Here is a 19,874-nt window from a genome sequence, read left to right as displayed (position 1 = left end):
ATACATCCACTCACTGATTTAAAGGGACACTGTCAACTTGAAATCTAGTCAATTTAAAGAAAGTTTAGTTCAAAGTACTACCACGGACCATGCCTGAGTCCTCCCCTGCCAACCTGTGTTTTGTAAATGTTACTGTGCAAAAAACACTGCAGTGAAACTGACTCTACGCAAAGTGCACTCAAATGCAGGTAGTAAACAATGAATATCTCCCTCTAATATTTCACTTACAATAATCTTGGGTTTCAGAGTAGCAGCCGTGTTAGTCTGTATTCGCAAAAAGAAAAGGAGTACTTGTGGCACCTTAGAGACTAACCAATTTATTTGAGCATAAGCTTTCGTGAGCTACAGCTCACTTCATCGGATGCATAAAAGTGGAAAATGCAGTGAGGATATTTTTATACACACAGACCATGAAAAAATGGGTGTTTATCACTTCAAAAGGTTTTCTCTCCCCCCACCCCACTCTCCTGCTGGTAATAGCTTATCTAAAGTGATCACTCTCCTTACAATGTGTATGATAATCAAGGTGGGCCATTTCCCAATAATCTTGGGTGTTGTTACTGTAGCAAGCAAAAATTTCCAAAGTACAATTTGCAAACTGTTGTCCCTTTAAGACCCCTGTAACTATGCTAAGAGTCTTAACACTATTTTTTTGGCATTTGTCTATTTGTAACAAATTTATGTATACTGCTATTTTAAACAGTAACCTGCACATTCACATGTCATTAGCAAGAATACAAGGGGCATTCAATAGAAAAGAAAATGTACTGCTATTTTGTTAGGTTCCTTCACAATGGTCATCATGAAGTATACACTAACAACACCAGCAACAGAACAATACTGGACCTCTCTCTCTGAACAGGGTGTGCTTCCAGTGACCAGTAGTTTACATCTATGATACAGCTTTTCAAAGTTGCATTCCACTTGCTTTTGGATATATAATAAAATATTGAAGCTATTTAAAAAAAATTGTGGGCAAACTTCTTTTCCCCCTTTTTCACTCTTGCAGCATCAGGTAATGACCAAATACTACAGCAATTTGTTAACTTTTAAAACATTCAGTACATTTAAATGTTGCATCCTCTGAGGTTTCCCTTAAAATTTGTATTACATACCATTTGTGACGTATCCAATGAAACAATAGTTCTTCTCTCATCTGCAGGACATTCAAGAGCACTAGAAACACTTGTTCCTCCTGCAAATGTTGGAGATATCAAAGAGATTGAAATAGTTTCCCTTGATCTTTGTTATCCACATTTAACTAAGACATACATTTTAGGTATGAGGTATGTGTCACTTAGAAAGGTTGCGTAACACTAACTGTTTCTTTGAGAGTGCATTACATTTGCACATTCACATTTGCGGGATGTTTCCCTGGCGTTTCAGAATTTCTTGAAAGTTCACAAAAGGAGTACCTGTTCAATTGCACAAATTTCACTTTGTCATGCCAAACATTCAGAGCACAGGCTAAAGGAGGACATCAATTTCCACAACCATTTCATTCCCTTCTTTTAAACCCCAGAATAGAAGTTTAAAGAGGGAAAAGGTGGGTGTGGTGCAAATATAGAGAAGCACCACCCTCAAAGAACCACAGTTACTGGTAAGTAAGCTTTCTTCCTTCAAGTGGCCTCTACATGTTCCCCCTCATGAGAGTCTTACTAGTAGTACAATGCCCCAGGAAAGTGGGCTGAGGAGTTTAGTTAAACAAGAATCGCAAAGCTGTCATCCTAAAGCAAGCATCAAATCTAGATGCCTAGTTGAGAAAGCAGAACTGCATGAGTGTGTGAATAAAACCAAAGGTCACACCCCTTTTGACCAAAATATCAATCTAAGGCACTTTTGTCATATAATGCATAGCAGCCAGCTCGAGACCTCAGACTTCTCAAAGGCTAGAGAGAGCACATAAGAACCTAGAGATGAGTATATGAAATACCTGTTGCGGAATCCAACCAGAGGTGGGGTAAAAGACAGGTTCTACAAATGGATGTAGCAAAGGAAGTTGAATTTGAAATTAAACCCTTTTGGAAGAGGCAGATATCTCAGCTACCCTTTTAATGGTTCTCTGATCCTCACGACGTTGAGGAAGGTCTCTAATAATATGGCTACATTATTCACAGATTAAGTGAGGATAAGAAAAACGAGTCTGCATAAAGTTACCCCAGGGAATTGAGAGCAAGCTCTTCATGTAATGTTCACTCTTGGTAGGTGAAGTTGCCTTGTTCCTTGAGCTGTCCAGGTAAACCTGGAAGACCATGTCAGACCGCACACAAGCCAACCCAAATAGCACCAAAAAAAAAAATTTTTCAAATCAAGAGACTCTGGAATATCCTCTAGATCAGGGGTTCTCAAACTAGGGCCGCCACTTGTTCAGGAAAAGCCCCCGATGGGCCGGGCCAGTTTGTTTACCTGCTGAGTCTGCAGGTTCGGCCTATCACAGCTCCCACTGGCCACGGTTCACCGCTTCAGGCCAATGGGGGCTGTGGGAAGTGGCATAGGCCGAGGGATGTGCTGGCCGCCCTTCCTGCAGCCCCCATTGGCCTGGAGCAGCGAACCGCGGCCAGTAGGAGCTGTGATCGGCCGAACCTGCGGACGCGGCAGGTAAACAAACCGGCCCGGCCTGCCAGGGGCTTTCCCTGAACAAGCAGTGGCCCTAGTTTGAGAACCACTGCTCTAGATCAGGGGTGGCTAACCTGTGGCTCCGGAGCCACATGCGGCTCTTCAGAAGTTAATACGCGGCTCCTTGTATAGACACTGGCTCCAGGGCTGGAGCTACAGGTGCCAACTTTCCAACATGCCGGGGGGTGCTCACTGCTCAACCCCTGGCTCTGCCATAGGCCCTGCCCCCACTCCACCCCTTCCCGAGCCTGCTGTGCCCTCGCTCCTCCCCCACCCCCAGAGCCTCTTGCACGCCACGAAACAGCTGATCAGGAGGTGCGGGGAGGGAGGGGGAGGTGCTGATCCACAGGGCTGCCAGTGGGTGGGAGGCTCTGGGAGCTGGCGGGGGGGAGGGGGAGGAGGGAAGAGGTGCTGCTGGCCCTTTGGAAATGTACACTGGTAAATTCTGGCTCCTTCTCAGGCTCAGGTTGGCCACTCCTGCTCTAGATCTATATATGGATCTCCACTAGATCATTCTGGCACAGAATGAGTCCTATGTTGAAAGACACAGGCTCACTGACAGTTGTCACCTACATGGTCACCAAAGAAGGGTGAAGTCTGATTGAATCCTCGAGTTCTGCAATAATTAAAGAGAGGCACCCTTGGAATTAAGAGAGGCAGAAAAGGGGCTTCCAATCTGCCTACTGCACTCCCTGGATATGGGATAACTTTTCTCTTTTGTAATGGCACAGAATGCTCCAAGGCAGAGATTCTCTCCTAGCCCCATTTTCTTACCCTTATATGCTTAAGGGCAAAGAAGAGCACAACTGAGGTCTCCAAAAATGTCAAGCCCAACCAAGACCCTGTTTCTCGGTTCTGTTTGGCATGAATAGAAGCAAGCTCAGCTAGAGGCTTCCATAGAGCTGAAAGACTTCAGAAATGGGGAGTCCGTACAAACACACTGTTCCCTTGAAGACAGAGGCACTTTTGAAGTCTCCAGCACTGACAAACCTAGGCACCAGACAGATGATGATGGAAGTGGTTTCCTCAATGCCAGAACTGCCCTCTGGATACTGACACTGCTCTGACTTGGAGCTTACAAAAGGTATCAGTTCCAGGACTGGAAAGTCTTCTGTTTCCCCACATAGGACCTGAAAGGCCTCTCCATCTCTGTACTGAGGACAAATCTGAGGGGGTCGGGCCACAAGACCTTCCTTCATGAGAAATGTCAGGATCTGAATGTGCCTGTCCTTTTGAGCCTATTGTGTAAAAGGCCCAATGTGTAAAACGCTATACCAAGGAATGTTTTTCTCTGAGGCACATCAAATGCTTGGGCTCAGACATCAGGAATCTGAACTGACTTGATGCTTCAGAAATGAGCCAAGAATATAACTGAGCAATGAACTATCTAAAGTTCACTGTCTAAAAAGCCTCAACAAGATTGATGAAATTACCAAGAGAAAAATATATGCCCACAGCTAACTGCCAAAAAAGGAGGAACTGCCTGCATGTCTTCTTGTAACTTCTGCTCCCAATGTTTGGTGCTGCATGCTCATTCAGGCCCAAATGGAAACTGCTCTTCTAGAAGGTACCCAAAGTGCAGCAGTGCTAGTGGGAATATGCAGATGCCACCTCAAAGAATAAATTGCTCCTCTTATATAGTGAAACACTCAAGTGCTGACTGATGTAAAAGACTTCCACTAGATTTCAGTGAACCAAGCACAGCAAATAAGATTATAAATTCTATGCGATCTATTTGTCTTCAAAATTAAATTAATTATTAACCTTGCCAAAGTCTTGACATATGACTACTTCTTTAAACAGTACTTTATAAATATATACTCAACACCTCTAAACGCTCAAGATACACCTGTGTAGAGTTGGCAGATTTATTGGCATGACCTCATGCCACTAGCACTAGTCACTTCAATTGAACTTAAAGTAATATGTAACTTTATAGTTTAAATTTACCCTGCCAAAATTTTTAAAGGTACAATACTCACCACCAAATGGTATTATGCAAAGATTATGTTTGCAGGCCAGTTCCACAATTTTAACTACGTCATCATGGCAACCTAATTAAGAATAAATAGATTCCAGTTAAAACAGGCTTTTGAACAGTTAGCTTCAATTTAAGCACACCTACTAGTCGCCTGCTAATTCTTTAGGGCTTGATTGGTACTTTCAGGCATTCTAGTAGTGCAGTAGCCCATTTTCAAAGTGAGGGCAGAGACATCCAAGAAGAATAAATGGGCTCAAATAGACAAAATTGAAGTGAAACAATACCACAAATATACTGAGGCTGTGGAGTTATTCCAGGCTGAAAACAATGTCAGGTTTAAATTACACAGAAAGCACAAGACTCCTGGCCTACTCAGGGGTCATCAACAGCTGGGGAACTTCCAGAGCAAAAGAGACGGACAGACAATTCAAATTATTCATTGTGTAAACTTTACAGGTATATTTTTCAATTTAATTTTTAAATAGGTATCTAAACTACATCGAGCTGAAAACTAGATCCCATTTAACTGAGATGAAAAATAGCTGCAGTTTTGAAAGAGGGCAGTTCTTAGTGGATTTCTCTGAAGGAAAGGCTTTTTTTCTGCCTCAGGCTCTGGAAAAAAGTTTTCAATTATTATAAGCCCAACTACTTCTTTTCAGAAGCTACCCTTTGTACCATGCCTCTGCAACAGAAAAGACAGGAGGGTGAAATTAGGGGCCATGTGTGCATGTGCAAGAGAATAGAAGGAATGCCAGAAAAAGGGTGAAACTAGGGTGGGTACACACAGTGTGGAGGACAAGGAGGGATTTGAGCGTGCATATGGAGGGGAACGCAGGGAGGTGCAAAAGGCAGGAGGAATTTGGAGAGCAGAAGACAGAGAAACAGGGGTATGATCTCTGGCTGCTTTGCATTGCAAAGCAACTGTAAACCTAGTTAACTGGTCAGTAAGCTCTGGCTGCTTTCATGCTGCTCCAGAACAATAAAGCAGCCACAGCATACTTGTGAATACGACCATAAAAAGTTAAAATGAAAGATTTAAATTCATACTTGGCATCTTCAAATTAGAAATATTACATGGCAACATCCTCTTTTGGTTTCGTGTATATGGTTCATGCATGAAACTTTTAATTAAAAAAACACCTAGGAAATTCCCAGATAAACGGTGTTAAAATGGCATTAAGGTTGAGAGTACAGATCAGTAATTCAGGGATGTACTTAATGAATTAAGATGCACATGCACACGCTGTGCACGTGCATCTTCAAAACCTGCAAAAATGCTAGCAAAGACAAGCTAGCCAGGATTTGTTTTCCAGGAGTTATTTCTTTCCATCTTTAGATTCTAAGTTTTGCCAAAAATTAAAAAGATACAAGCTCTATTTTCTTTTCTATTTTCTTTAATTCTTCCTTTTAGCTTTTTCTGTTTGTCACTTTCATAAGCATGCTTAGGGCTCTTATTACCTCTATGACATTATAATGGGAACCTACTAATTCTCACTACAATTAGTTTCCAAGCCCTGTCCTCAATTTTCACATGCTCATCTTCTAGAAAATTTAGTGTATGGGCTGAAATTTTCCATGCTTGTTCCCCATGAAGATTAATTTTATTTTTGAGCAAAAGCTCCTTCAGCTGTTTTTGAGTACAGTGAGTGAAAAGTACAGTTGTTACAAGCATTTTGACAATACTGTTTTAGACATAGTAAAATAAAAATGACTGAAGCTTGAACTTTCGCCTGGATATAGTCTTTAAGGACTAGCACCTTTGCTTGGTTTGCAAGAGAAACAATTGGCTTTGATTAACCAGAAGTTCTGAGCATTTCAAAACGATGTGCTGAAGAGGTGTGTTAGATTTTTTCCATTAAGCCTGTATATGTGCACATGCATGCATAGCTAAATAGTAATACTTAGTGGTGTGTGACATAAAACATTCCTAGCTTTTAAAATGACTGAATTGGTTTCCTTCAAACTGGGCTGGAATTCTGGATTTGTGAGATCTGCAAAACTATCCAAGTTTGACCAAGCCAAGACTATAACAGGGTTCAAAAAAGAACTAGATAAATTCATGGAGGATAGGTCCATCAATGGCTAATAGCCAGGATAGGCAGGGATGGTATCCCTAGCCTCTGTTTGGGAATGGGTGACGGGGGATAGATCACTTGATGATTACCTGTTCATTCCCTCTGAACCACCTGGCACTGGTCAGTGTCAGAAGACAGGATACTGGGCTAGATGGACCTTTAGTCTGACCCAGTATGGCCATTCTTATGAATTACAGGAATGTTGTAATTATCCCCAAGCAAGTGCTGAAACCCCAGAAAATTCAGGAGTTACAGTATGCGTGATGTGGGCTGGTCATCAGTACAAAAAGGCACACACACCAAGACAATGTTTAATCATTTATTAAAAATTGAGAAGTTGTATATAATCAGTTGATTATAACTATGAGCATTAACCTTACAATGAAAGACCATTACTTAGAACTATTAACTGAAATTAAAGTCCTTAGGATAAATCTAACACTGCATTGAATACCCCATGGTAACATATAGAGATGAGAACATCTAGATTGCAAAGTAAAAAAGTAAAAATGACTACTCTTAAAAGGCGAGACTGAAGCCATTTTTGATTCCTTGGTACTAACAATTTCAGTTTATTTATTGCAAACAAATGACAAAGTGAGAGATATCCAACTAGTGTGACAGGACTGCTTCCCAAACTACTACCCTTCATCAGTTGTCACGGGAAGCTACAGCCTCCAGAGAAAAGAAAAAAATAAATTTAAAAGTTTTTACCTGGCCATACAACTATATCAGGAATTCGTTTAAACATTCCTTCCCTTAGCACAAATATCTCGTGTAGGCAGTGACCTGAAGTACAAAAAAATATTAAGTTACAAGGATTTTTTAAAATCTTATATACTTCTAAAAGTGTAAAATTACACATTGGACTTGATCTTACCATGAGCTCTGAACACCCTATCTTCTGCTTCCCGTGAATATGAAATTGTAGTGGCTCTAAGATCCTGAAGAAATTCTTCATTTACAGTTGATGGGGGTACATCACTAGTATTTAAGAAAGCCTACAATAAAAGAAAAAAAAAAATCACTACTACTAGGGAGTCCCCTAAATCGTGCTGGTCTCTCATGACAACCCCAACTACCCAGATTAGAGTTAGCAGTTGATAAACTCAACAAAATATGGGTATTTGAATTTAACCCAATTAAAGTTGTCTTCATTATCATCCCTGGCCTCAATTCTAACTACACTACCTACGAGTCCCTTTTGATTCCTCCACTCAGTTGCATTCTCTTCTGTGGACTGGACCCCTCACTGATCCCTCTAACCCTTATTTTTCAGATAAATTGTTCAGTATGTCACGGTCAAAGCCAATGATCTGTTCAGTACAATAGTCCAGTGCTTCACAAAAACCATGCCAAGTCCTTTCCCATTTTGTATTTGTGCAACTGATTGTTCCTTCCTTAGTGGAGTACTTTGCTTTCCTCTTTACTGAATTTCATCCTATTTACTTCAGACCATCTCTCCAGTTTTTCCAGATCATTTTGAATTTTAATCCTATCATTCAAAGCACCTGCAACCCTCCCAGTTCGGTAAAGTCCGCAAACTTTATTTGTGTACTCTCTATGTCATTAGTTAAATCACTAATGAAGATATTGAAGAAAACCAGAACCAGGACCAATCCCTGCGGGACCCCACTTGATATGCCCTTCTAGCTTGACCGTGAACCACTGATAAACTATTCTCTGGGAACGGTTTTCCAACCAGTTATGCACCCACCTAAACATAGTCTTACTCCCTAGCACTGTGAGAATAAGGAAAGATCACAAAGCAGATAGCTGAAACAGGGCGAACTACAGGATTTAGCCCTTCACCAAAGACAAGACACAAAGAAAGATCTTTACAGACTAAGTGCAGTTCTACTCTGAAAAGAAACTAAAAATGGCAGTGGGGGTTCCATCTTCTGTTTTTCAATGATTGCTGAGCAATTTTGCTATGTTACAAGTAAAAAGTTACTTTCCAATAAACTGGGCTTTTCCCATTTTACACAAGTTTTAATAATTCTCCAAGCAAAACTATAACTTCACTTACAGATGTATCCTAAAGAGGATCAATTTGATTGAATACGCAAAATTTCAGTCTTTAAACTTTTCTGAGCTATGATTGGCTGAAATTTCTAATCCTGATACTCCACAATTGACTGCCATTAAAAAAAAAAAAATCAAATGAGAAAGGAGGAAAACAGGAGGAAAAAAGATTTCCAATTGGAAGGATTTTTAGAAATATTAAAAAATTAAGGATTGCTTGCATTTAAAAAAAATAAGGGAAAACTGTCAGTTTAAGACCCACATATATGTTTTGCTTTAAGAACTTTCACAAAACTTAACAGAACAATTTCCACATGATTATTCCAAATTAAGTTAGTTTGGGTGTTAGTTTTCCCTGCTAGGTCTGCAACCCAAGTGCAGGTACATTCTTACACTTATTTTAAGCTCTTCAGGGAAGGGACCATCTTTTTGTTACCTATCTGTATGGCGCCTAGCATATTCAGGCCTTTATCTGGCTCCCCAGGCACTCCTATCATACAAATAATAAATAATTGTGCATGTGAACTAAAGAGAAACACTTAGTAGCTCCTTTGACTAGTCTATGCTCATTGTCCAAGTCACGTTCAAAAGTAAATAAAAAAGTGTAAATGGTGAAAGGTGAATTTGATTTTAAAAACGGATTTAAAATTATCAAAGTTGAATTTTTGTTAAGTGTTATAACACCAAATGATTTTAAACATTAATGTTCCATGAACTGAACGCAATTATTAGGTATGCTTTAGAACTGTAAAGATCTATTAAAGCTTTTGCTGCAACTTTCAAGAAAACATCAGTTTAATATCCTAGTTACCCTGGAAAGCCAAAATCTTCAATGCATAGAGACGCATGCAAATATTATACAATCTCAAACAGATTATATACATTGGCAATTTATCAAGTAGGTTCAATAGACACTGTCATTCTGCAGAAATTATTTAAAACTGTATGTTACAGTTTAACTATTATATTTTCTGTATATTGCTTCTCATTGCAAATAGTAATTAAAATATTTACTCCGATATGAAAGTTCTCTCCTTTCTGGGTAGGCTCCTGCATTCAGCAGTCTGTTTGAGACAATATATCACCATGCAAAAAGTAACCCCAATATTCCCTGTACAAGTAGCTAATCTTTTGATTAAAGTAGTGTGACATTACAGCAATTTGGACTTTCAGTAATTTTAAGTCACCCAGCTTTTGATATACAACATAGTCTATAAGGAGGCATGACATTTCAAAATAAATATATTGTATTAATACTAAGGCACTCAACCATATGCAAGGGCATACTGAGGGTAACAGCTTGAGTCATGTCTAATAGATGAATGGTTATGTCATCATGAGTGTAATATGTTTGAAGGAACTGCCTTTTCAGCTATTTACTTACTCTAGAGGTAATTTTGTGCTCCAGACTTGCTCCTAAGGTTTTTTCCATCCATTCCTTCAAAACAGGTAACACCATACCACTCAACCTGTACCTGAAACAAAGTCTATATTACATAGGTTCTTCTTAATATGAAATATTATGTAAATCAGATAAATGTCTTAGTTATTTGTACTTATGCAGAACAAGGGAAAAATTTATTAGATTTAAATTCATATCCAGGTCTGCAAAATTATGCATATTTAGTGCTAAATATAAAACAATTATACAGAAATGTTAAGACTGTGCATCTTAAAAAAGGATTAAATTGTATGTAATGGAAATGTCAATATTTCCACCTACACACGTGTAATTTTTGAATCCTACTAGTTTTTGACCTTAATGATATTTTGTGCCAATGAGTTCCATGTGGTAACTATGCAATGTGCAAAAATGTATTTCCTTTGACCAATTTAAAATTTATCTTTCATTTCTCTTGAATGTTCTCTTTTGTATTATGGGAAATAGCAAAAATAGGAGCACTCAATTACCTTCTGCATACCATTCATTCTTTTTCACTCCATCCGCCTCCCCACCCCATTGCTTGCTCTTCCCCACCCTCACTCATTTTCACTGGGCTGGGGCAGGGAGTTGGAGCGTGGGAGGGGGTGGCACTTACCTCAGGCAGCTCCCAAAAACGACCAGCATGTCCCTGTGCCCCCTAGGCAGAGATGCAGCCAGGTGACTCTGAGCACTGCCACGCTGGACGCGGGCGCCGCCCTTGCAACTCCCATTGGCCATGGTTCCCAGCCAATGGGAGCTGCAGAGCCAGCACTCGGGGCAGGGGCAGCGCACAGAGCCTCCTTGGCCGCCCTTGTGCCTAGAGGCTGCAGGGACATACCAGTCACTTCTGGGAGCCGGGCAGAGCCAGAGCAGGGAGCCTGCCTTAGCCCCGCTGTGCCACTAACCAGACTTTTAATGGCCCGGTTAGTGGTGCTGACTGGAGTCACCACAGTCCCTTTTCAAGCAGGCATTCCAGTCGAAAAACGGACGCCTGACAACCCTAATTGGGTACTTATATTGCCCCCTCCCTCTCGTTACAGTATCTTGGCATCTCACAATCTAATGTATTTATCCTCACCACAACCCTGATCCAAGAAATGTTTTATGATCACCAATGGAAGTTCTATACATGAATACAGGTTTCCTCATAAAAAAACAAACTGGCATTTAACTAATCAGTAAAATGACATGCTTGTTCTCGCATGAGATTCTTAGAACCGAAGAATACTCAAGAATGCTGCATACTGACCAAACCTTAGATAAATGAGTGTTATAATGGAGACTCAAGATCAAGTTAAATCGTGAGCAGGGTGACTACTTGGAATTATGGGGAAGACTAATTTTGCTTAAGTTGTCCTCTATCATTAAGCTTTTAATAAGGCATGCAATGAATTAACCCTCAGTGAAGGTTTATTTTACTATACACACTAGTAAAGTACTATTTTATAACTCAGTAAAGTTGTTAAAAATGCAGACAGAACATTTTAAGCTTATTCTAGACGATGTGACAAAAAAGCAATCATCTTTCATATAGACTGTGTAGTGTTTTAAATCAAATACAGATTCTCAAAAATAAAATACTTAAAAACAAGAAACTTCATAATATTAGCTACACAGTGATGCCAGAAATTTCATTTACCTTTTTCCTGTGAATTCTGCTTGTCCCTTCTTATTAAATATAAATTTGGAGTCATTGTATCCCCATCCATTCCACTTCAGAATTTCTTGCCTAAAAGGGAAAAAAGATTTTAATACAAGTTAGCAGATTGTTGACATCCATTGTTTTGGCTTTTGCAACAATTTAAGATTAACTCTACTCTCTCCCTCCACTAGTTCAGAATTTGAAGAGTCAAATGCATATCATAAAGATATATTTCTAGTTGTGTAGAATTCTATTTAGCTTCACAAATGTTATACCTTCCATATAAAAGAAAATAGTACAACAAAGCTAGTATATGAAAGATAATTATGTGAACAAAAACCAGCCTACAGCAGACAGATCTTTTTATGCATATAGTATATGGTGCCAGCAATCAAGAAAAATGTAAATTTTGTAAGATTTTCTGTGTTAAATTTAAGATAGTTTGTTATTTAACAATTTAGCATCAGTATTTGAATCTGTGAACTTAATTTTCCAAAGTAAAGATTTTCACCAAAGAAAGTGAAAAACCAATGATTGTTTAATCATTAGTCCCAGACAAAAATAAACTTAACTCCAGTATAAATATAGTTAACAGCACATACAGTAATTTAAGAGTAAAATGGGATGACAACCTTCTTCTAACGCTGTAGCCCAAATCAGTCCAAAGAAAGAAAATTCAGAATAAAGGTTAAATGTAAAGAAAATCAAACAGGCTCAGGCATGGAAATTCAGTTAAGGTGCCCAAAGAACCTGAACTCTGCCTTGTAGTACTGACACTATGTAGCTGAGGGGTAGCAGGGGGGAAGAGAAAACACCCCTCATGTTTCCTCTAAAATGGAACCACAAAACTATAATACCTCAATTGTAACTGAAGGGTATCCCCACAGGGCAAAATTTCTTTTGATGCCTTAATGATACATTAAATGTATTAAAAATGAAACACAATACACAAGAATGTCTCAGAAATCTACCTAGTGATACTACATATCTTCAACTAATTACAAGTAATCAACCTTAACTATTTTTCAATTTTAAAGGGCAAATTTACTGGTATGCTCTGGCTGCTCTGCACCATTCAGCTAGTACTAGCTCACGTGTGCACCATGCACTAAACAGCCATCCGCCAGACCAAACAGCCACAATGCAGCACACTAAGATGGTGTCCCTGTACAATATGTTGTAGCCTAGTGAACAAAGATCCGCAAACCCAAAGACCAAGAGTGCAAGCCTCCTCCCTTTGCTATCTCTTGTTAATATTCATGTACACCTGACAGGTCCTAAAAGTTTGTAGCTAAGTAACTGCGGTTGCACAAAGTCAAATCAGGCAGATCTGGAACTGGAATCCAGGTTTCTGGTAAGGCAGGCTCTCGCATTCACTGAGCCATGCTGCCTTTTGAGCAACAAGCCCTTCTTTCGAAAGGCATGTGCCAAATGAAATCAGGCACAACATCTGTGTAGTGATTAGAGCAGGACAGGAATTTTCCAGTTAAATTATTTTTGGCAGAAAATCCAATTACCCCAAACCAAAAGTTTTCATGAGAACATCTCCGTTTCACAACTTTCATCAAGAAGGTTTCTCAGATTCAGGATGGACTTTTTAGCCAAAGCCAGAAAGGAACCCACTGACTGTGTGTAGGGCAAAAGATAACTACTATGCTAATGAGATGGACTAGGGATGCAGAAGATCTGGGTTCTGTTCAAGGTTCAGACTGCAGATGGATGGTCTTATGGTTAATGGAATGGCCTGTGTCTCAGACACTGGTTCTATTGCTGACTGTGTGACCTCCCAAATTGCTTAATTGTTTTAAAAAAAATGCCTCTGTCTCCCCAGATGTAGGGTATTTGGCCTCTACAAGGGCCTAACGAATCTATTTTGGTTTGCAAAGAACTTGGGCAAATTCTGGCTGATTTGGTGCTGAGAAGCTTTGAGACTTAGGGAAAGGGGGCAGGTGGAAAAAATCAACATCCAATCACACCTTCCTGGAAGGGGAAAAGGGAGCCAAAAGGAGGAGATGTAAGAGGGATGTTTGGGGAAGTAGCAGGCCTGGGGCCAGTGTTATGCTTGCTGTAAAATATTTATAGATTGTACCCGAACTTCTTATGGCAGGACCAGGCACTAAGGAACCTCACAATCCCATGCCACCCACCCTAATTGAGGACTTCCTGTGGCACACACATTACTCAGACCAAGGTGAGCTAAGCACAGGAAAACTTACCGCATGCCACAAGCACAGAGAGAGTGGAGGAGTTGATCAGGAAGAAACTCATCGATTACTCTTCAGTTTCTGGGGATCCCCCATTCTGTATTACCGTATCTTGCTTACGGGGGACATCAGGAGACAGAACTGATGTTTTGGAAGGCTACAAAAGCCCAGGGGCCAGTTTTTATAATGCAGTTGTGATCCTCCTCAGCAGTAGGAAAGTGGGAGCCTGCAATCCCACCCTCCTGCCCTCCCTCCTCAAATAGGAAACTCCCCAAGCTTGTACTTAGTGCTTGATGGGAGAATCAGAGAGCTCTGCATGCCACAGACAGAGCTGAGAACAGAGCACATGAAAATTCTGCATATCACAAGCATGACTTCCTGAGTTGGCCCTCAACCTGGTCCCTCTGCTACCCCAACCTTCTCAAACAAGAGAAGCTCACAAGCAAAATCTTTAAGGTGAAGTTAAGATTGTAGGCTTTCAGAACCGCCCTTTGCTTCTTCCAGAACATAAGAATTTAATTTCTGGAACTGAAAATTGAAAAGCCGGGAAATAGAGAGTTGACATTTCCCAGTCATCAAATCTACACTACCTAACTCTGCCCTTCTTTCCCCTCCCATATGTGGATGGCAATAGAAATTGGGAATATGACAATATTTTTTCTTTCCCCTAACCAAATCTCTCATGTTCTCTATGCCAACCTAAACGCCAATTCAGCACTTCTATTAATACAGATCTTCAGATCCTCGCTGGCCTCTATACAGCACCACTGATCTATTTACTACTGGTTGGCAGACACAGGGGCATATGGTACTGTAATCTCCCCAAAGGAATTCTTAGGGCAGGAATCACAGGGGACAGAATTAAGATTATGTGGAAAGCTTCTCCTTAAAATTCTGTGCATTTCCTGATTTACCAAAGTTTAACTTTTGGGAATTAAACTCATTTTCTGAAAGGGTACGAATAGCACAAGGTCATGCTGATCACCAATCATTTTAAATTCAGGTTAAAGTTTTTTGGACACAAATATGTAAAGCAGATATTAAGCCTCTTTAAGAGGAAAAAGAGATCTCAATGCAGCCTTAACTTGAGCTGCAACTACAATCTTCATAATACCCAGGTACTGTAGTACAAGTTATATACAGGTAGGGTGACCAGATATCCTGTTTTTAATGGGACAGTCCCGTATTTAAGGCCTCCAACAGGTGTCCTGACTTTTTCTTAAAAATGGGTAAATTGTCCCATATTTTCTGCTTTCCCTCCCCCCAGTCTGTACCAGCAGGTCCTGCTGCTGGCTGGATCCCTGCTCGCCAACCGCCCACCCACCAGTGGTGAGTGGGGGATCCAGTGGCAGAAAATGAGGGTGGGGGTGCAAGACTGGTGGCAGGGCGAAGTTGCAGCGTGCGGGGCCAGCTGCTCCTCTTGCCAGTCCATCAGCGCAGCCCCTACTGAGTACTGGCTTGCGGGGGGGGGGAGAGCAAGCTCCACAGCAGCCCCCCCCCCCCCCCCCGCAGGGGCTTAAGCACCCTCTTCACCCACCCCATCCTCCACAGCTCTGGGTCCTGCTCCCAGGGAGTGCAGAGCTGCTCCGCCCCTAGGCACCCTCTCCTGCTGAGCCACCTCACTGGCCAGGCTCTGTGGCCGCTGAAGCCCCTGCAGTCAGGTTCCCTGGGCCATGGTACACAATGTGTCCTTAGAGCTTAACCCCTTCCTGCCCGCGCAGTAGCCGGGGACAGGAGGCAGACGGGTTATGTCAGTGGCCAGCTGCCTTTCCACATGGTGTGGGCAGGAAGGGATGAGCTCTGCAAAGACATAGGCCAGGTCATCCCTTCCCCCATTTCTCCTCCCCCGCAGCTGGAAGCAGTTCCCATCCCTTCCCTCCCACACAGTGCCAAAAGGGTAATGCTGGCCATGTTCTGGTGTGACTCTTGTGTATTTTTTAAAAAGCATTCTGCTCTTCAGTGCAGATGAAATTCTGAATACAAGAGATAGCATGCTCTTGGATATGTATAAGAATATTGCCTGAAGAGAAAACATCTGGAAAGAAACCAAGTTACTATGGCAACACTGACAACAGGAACTAGAGTTCTGAAAATAGCATGGTAAATAGGGTCTTAAGTAATTTTAAATATTTTACTTTCATTGACATGATATAAAATTCAAGTTTTTAAAAGCTATACTGCAGTCAGAGATGCCAAACTTATTCTGAGACTTTTAGGAATGTTTATGAAAAAAAATCCTGAAGAATTAAAGAGTGTGCTTGGACCTCCTGTATCTTCCCCTAGAAACCAGAGTCTTTTCTTCCCTCCCCTCTCTTGTCTATGGCGAAGAGGAGAGTGCTTGGGCTCTCCCCTGCCCATTATGCCCCTGAACCCCACCCCCAAACTGGGAGATGGAAAAGACTGGCCCTAGGAAAGCTGCCCTCCTAGGCCCAAGGTGGCATTTAATTACCTTGGCCAGTCCGAGGCCTGGACATCATTCCCAGGATGATCCTCCTCTTCTCCCACCTGTGTTGCATTTCCCCCCCACTTCCTCCATCACCACAGTCTCCTCCTCCACCGATTGCCCAGTGAAAGTCTAGTGGAGTCAAGCCATGGCAATTGTTAGTGGGCTTTGGAGTGCTGCTGGATTCAGTGCCCAAGTTACAGGCTGCGCGTTGTGCTCTAAATACAACATGCAGCCTGTGGCTTGGGCACTGATTCCAGCAGCGTTGCACAACCAATTCAAAATTGCTGTGGCTTACCTCCTACCAGGCCCTCACTGTGCAGTCTGGGCATGTCCCATAGAAGTGATGGAGAAGAACGCCCCCATGGCTGTGCCATTATTTGCTGTATTCATCGGACCCGAGTGGTGGAGAGACAAACCGTATGTGTGTGCATGCACACACTTGCAAAATTAGTAGATTTAAGCCTGAATTAGTAATTTTGTAATTATGTGTAAAAACCAGAATTATGGAAAATTAGGGAGGGTTGGCATCTCTGTTGGAACTAGCATTTCTTTCAAAGTCAAAGACTGTATTTTTATATCTTGCTGAAAAACAAACAAACAAAAACCCCCAAAGAAATAGGTTCTCTCCTCTCCCCATGGAGCTACTTGCTATCGAATGATGGCAGCCATTCAGATTATAGCACAAAATGCAGTAGAGTCCCCTAGAAATGTTACAGGAGAAAATGGTGTCTCAAAACTGCAAAAGACATGCCCACAAGGTGGCAGTAGTCCACCATCACAGTAAAACAACTTCATAGCCCTTTATTAAGAAATGTGAGCTTTGTGTGCCATGTATATTAGAGTAAAACAGAAGTGACTTATGCTTCTGGTTCATTTGCTTGGTACAGTAAATTTAAAAAAAAAATCTTATTATAATCCACAAATAAAACTGACCTCAAAATGTATTCTTAAATAGCAGTTATCAAAGCAAAGTACACTTTTACTGCTGGAGTAACAAGATTGTTTCTAGGTGTAGTTACAGTGCATCAGTCTTAAAATCTCATACTCAGGTATTAGGGTAATGGGCAACAGTATAAAACCTTAAGAAATTGACTTCCACAGTTTCATGGAGAACAGATTTACCAGTTTTCATCGCAAGAACTATAGCTTTCTGAATTATGATTTTCAATTCTCTAAGGTTAAAGATTTAAAGGTACAGCTCATGAAACCAGATACAAAATATTCCTAAGCAAGAAAAATTAAGTTCTTATTTTCCCAGAGAAACAATACTATTCCACCCCACCAGCATGCACAACTTTCTTATAGTAATTGGTGTTACATGCTTCCAATATAAATGGTTATACAGCACTTTACATTTTCCATACTGTACAAATTGATTAAACCTCAACACCTGAAGTACTAACTTTTTCCACCTGTAAAATGTGGTAAGTAACTTCCAAAAAGGACTACGCTCAGTGAAGAAGCTGAAACATGACTGGAATTCCTTCACTACTTATTCCGCTATCACCAAGCTGCATATCAAGAGGAGAAGAATGTCAGTGTTAAGTCAGCTAACTTTCTTCATTATAAATTTATCCACGGCTTAATCTAAGCAAGTGTATTACAACATCAAAAAGGTTTTCAAAGTATCTTGTATCCTGAAGAGACACTGCACACAAGACTAAAGCAAAAACAGTTCTCTCCAAAGCATAAATGTGTAATGTATTGGTTATTAAACACACATTAACAAGTATACTTTCAAAGGGATTCTTTGCACATCAGCAAAATTTACTTAATTTCCCATATTTAAAGAATTTAAGACTGATTTTCTAACACCTAACTAGTCCTCAAAACGTTAGCATTTATACCCAAAAACTAGCAAACCCCAGAATGAACACTGATTAAACGCATCTTTAAAATACAATTAAAGAGAGACCCATGAGATTTTTTTTTTTTTAAACCCACAAGTTTTCACTTTATTTTTCAATAATTTGGGGGTATTGCATTTTATCTGGCCCCAGAGGGGTGGGGAAGATTCTTCCCCCAGGGTAGTCGGGTTGCAGAGCAAGTGTGGCCTGCACTCACCCATCAGTAGAGGGACAGGAACTATCACTCGGGACACTGACCTGCAACACAAGGTTTGCACTCTAAGCCCTGGTCTACACTGAGGTTAGGTCGAATTTAGCAGCGTTAGGTCGATTTTATAAGCAATGCGCCTAGATAACCAACCCCGTTCCGTCGACCTAAAGGGCTCTTAAAAATCGACTGCTGTACTCCTCCCCAACGAGCGGAGTAGCCCTAAAATCGACCTTCTGGGGTCGAATTTGGGGTAGTGCAGGCACAGCATTGTGCAATTCAACGGTATTGGCCTCGCGGTGCTAATCCAGAGTGCTCCAATGTGACCACTCTGGACAGCGCTTTCAACTCTGATACACTAGCCAGGTACAGAGGAAAAGCCCTGGGAACTTTTTAATTTCATTTCCTGTTTGGTCAGTGTGGTGAGCTCAGCAGCACAGATGACCATGCAGTCCCAGAATCGCAAACAAGCTCCAGCATGGAGCGAACGGGAGACATTGGATCTGATTGCTGTATGGGGAGAAGAATCTGTGCAGGCAGAACTATCAAAAAGAAGAAATGCTAATATATATGCCAAAAATCGCACAGGGCTTGGTGGAGAGAGGCTACACCAGGGACACACAGCAGTGCCACGTGAAAGTTAAGGAGCTCAGGCAAGCCTATTACAGACAAAGGAGGCAAACGCTCGCTCCGGGTCAGAGCCTCAGACATGCCGCTTCTATGATCAGCTGCATGCAATTTTGCGGGGGGACCCTACCGGAACCCCACTGCTGTCCAAGGACACCTGCAAGGGGGGAGTCTCAGGCAACATGGAGGAGGATTTTGTGGATGAGGAGGAGGAGAATGCGCAGCAGGCAAGCGGAAAATTCATTCTCCCCGGAAGCCAGGACCTTATCACCCTGGAGCCAATATCCTCCCAAGGCGGGATCCCTGACCCTGAAGCCAAAGAAGGCAGCTCTGGTGAGTACACATTTGTAACTACACTACTGGGGTTAAAAGCAATTGTGTTTAATGTTTGATTTGTCCTGAAGCATTGGGATGCATTTGAGGCCAGTACAGCTACTGGAAAAGTCTGCTAACGTGTCTGGGGATGGAGCGGGAATCCTCCAGGGACATCTCCATGAAGCTCTCCTGGAGGTACTCTGAAAGCCTTTGCAGAAGGCTTCTGGGGAGGGCTGCCTTATTTCGTCCTCCACGGTAGGACACTTTACCACGCCAAGCCAGTAGCAAGTAGTTGGGAATCATTGCAGCACAAAGCATGGCAGCGAATGGTCCTGGGTTTTGGTTGCATTCATGCAACATTCAGTCTTTATCTTTTTGTGTCAGTCTCAGGAGAGTGATATCAGTCAGGGTCACCTGGTTGAAATAGGGGAATTTTTGTAAGGTAACGGTAAAAGGACCCCGTGC

General features: G+C 41.5%; 1 protein-coding gene across 2 annotated transcripts in view; it reads right to left on the bottom strand.

Moving 5' to 3' along the window:
- Positions 1-19,874, bottom strand: part of AGPS (alkylglycerone phosphate synthase) — a 161,874-nt gene that overhangs the window by 105,116 nt on the left and 36,884 nt on the right. For both annotated transcript variants that reach the window (XM_043524751.1, XM_037913198.2), the window contains exons 2-7: positions 11,760-11,849; positions 10,082-10,172; positions 7,553-7,673; positions 7,387-7,461; positions 4,599-4,670; positions 1,116-1,195 (exon numbers count right to left, since the gene is read on the bottom strand). In XM_043524751.1, the coding sequence (XP_043380686.1) occupies positions 1,116-1,195; positions 4,599-4,670; positions 7,387-7,461; positions 7,553-7,673; positions 10,082-10,156 (423 nt within the window). In that variant the 5' untranslated portion in view covers positions 10,157-10,172; positions 11,760-11,849. The remainder of the gene's footprint in view (positions 1-1,115; positions 1,196-4,598; positions 4,671-7,386; positions 7,462-7,552; positions 7,674-10,081; positions 10,173-11,759; positions 11,850-19,874) is intronic.

The sequence above is a fragment of the Chelonia mydas genome, chromosome 11, assembly GCF_015237465.2.
Source record: "Chelonia mydas isolate rCheMyd1 chromosome 11, rCheMyd1.pri.v2, whole genome shotgun sequence".
Lineage (NCBI taxonomy): Eukaryota > Metazoa > Chordata > Testudines > Cheloniidae > Chelonia > Chelonia mydas.
The sequence above is the reverse complement of the archived record's forward strand: the minus strand, read 5'-3'. Positions and strand labels throughout refer to the sequence as shown.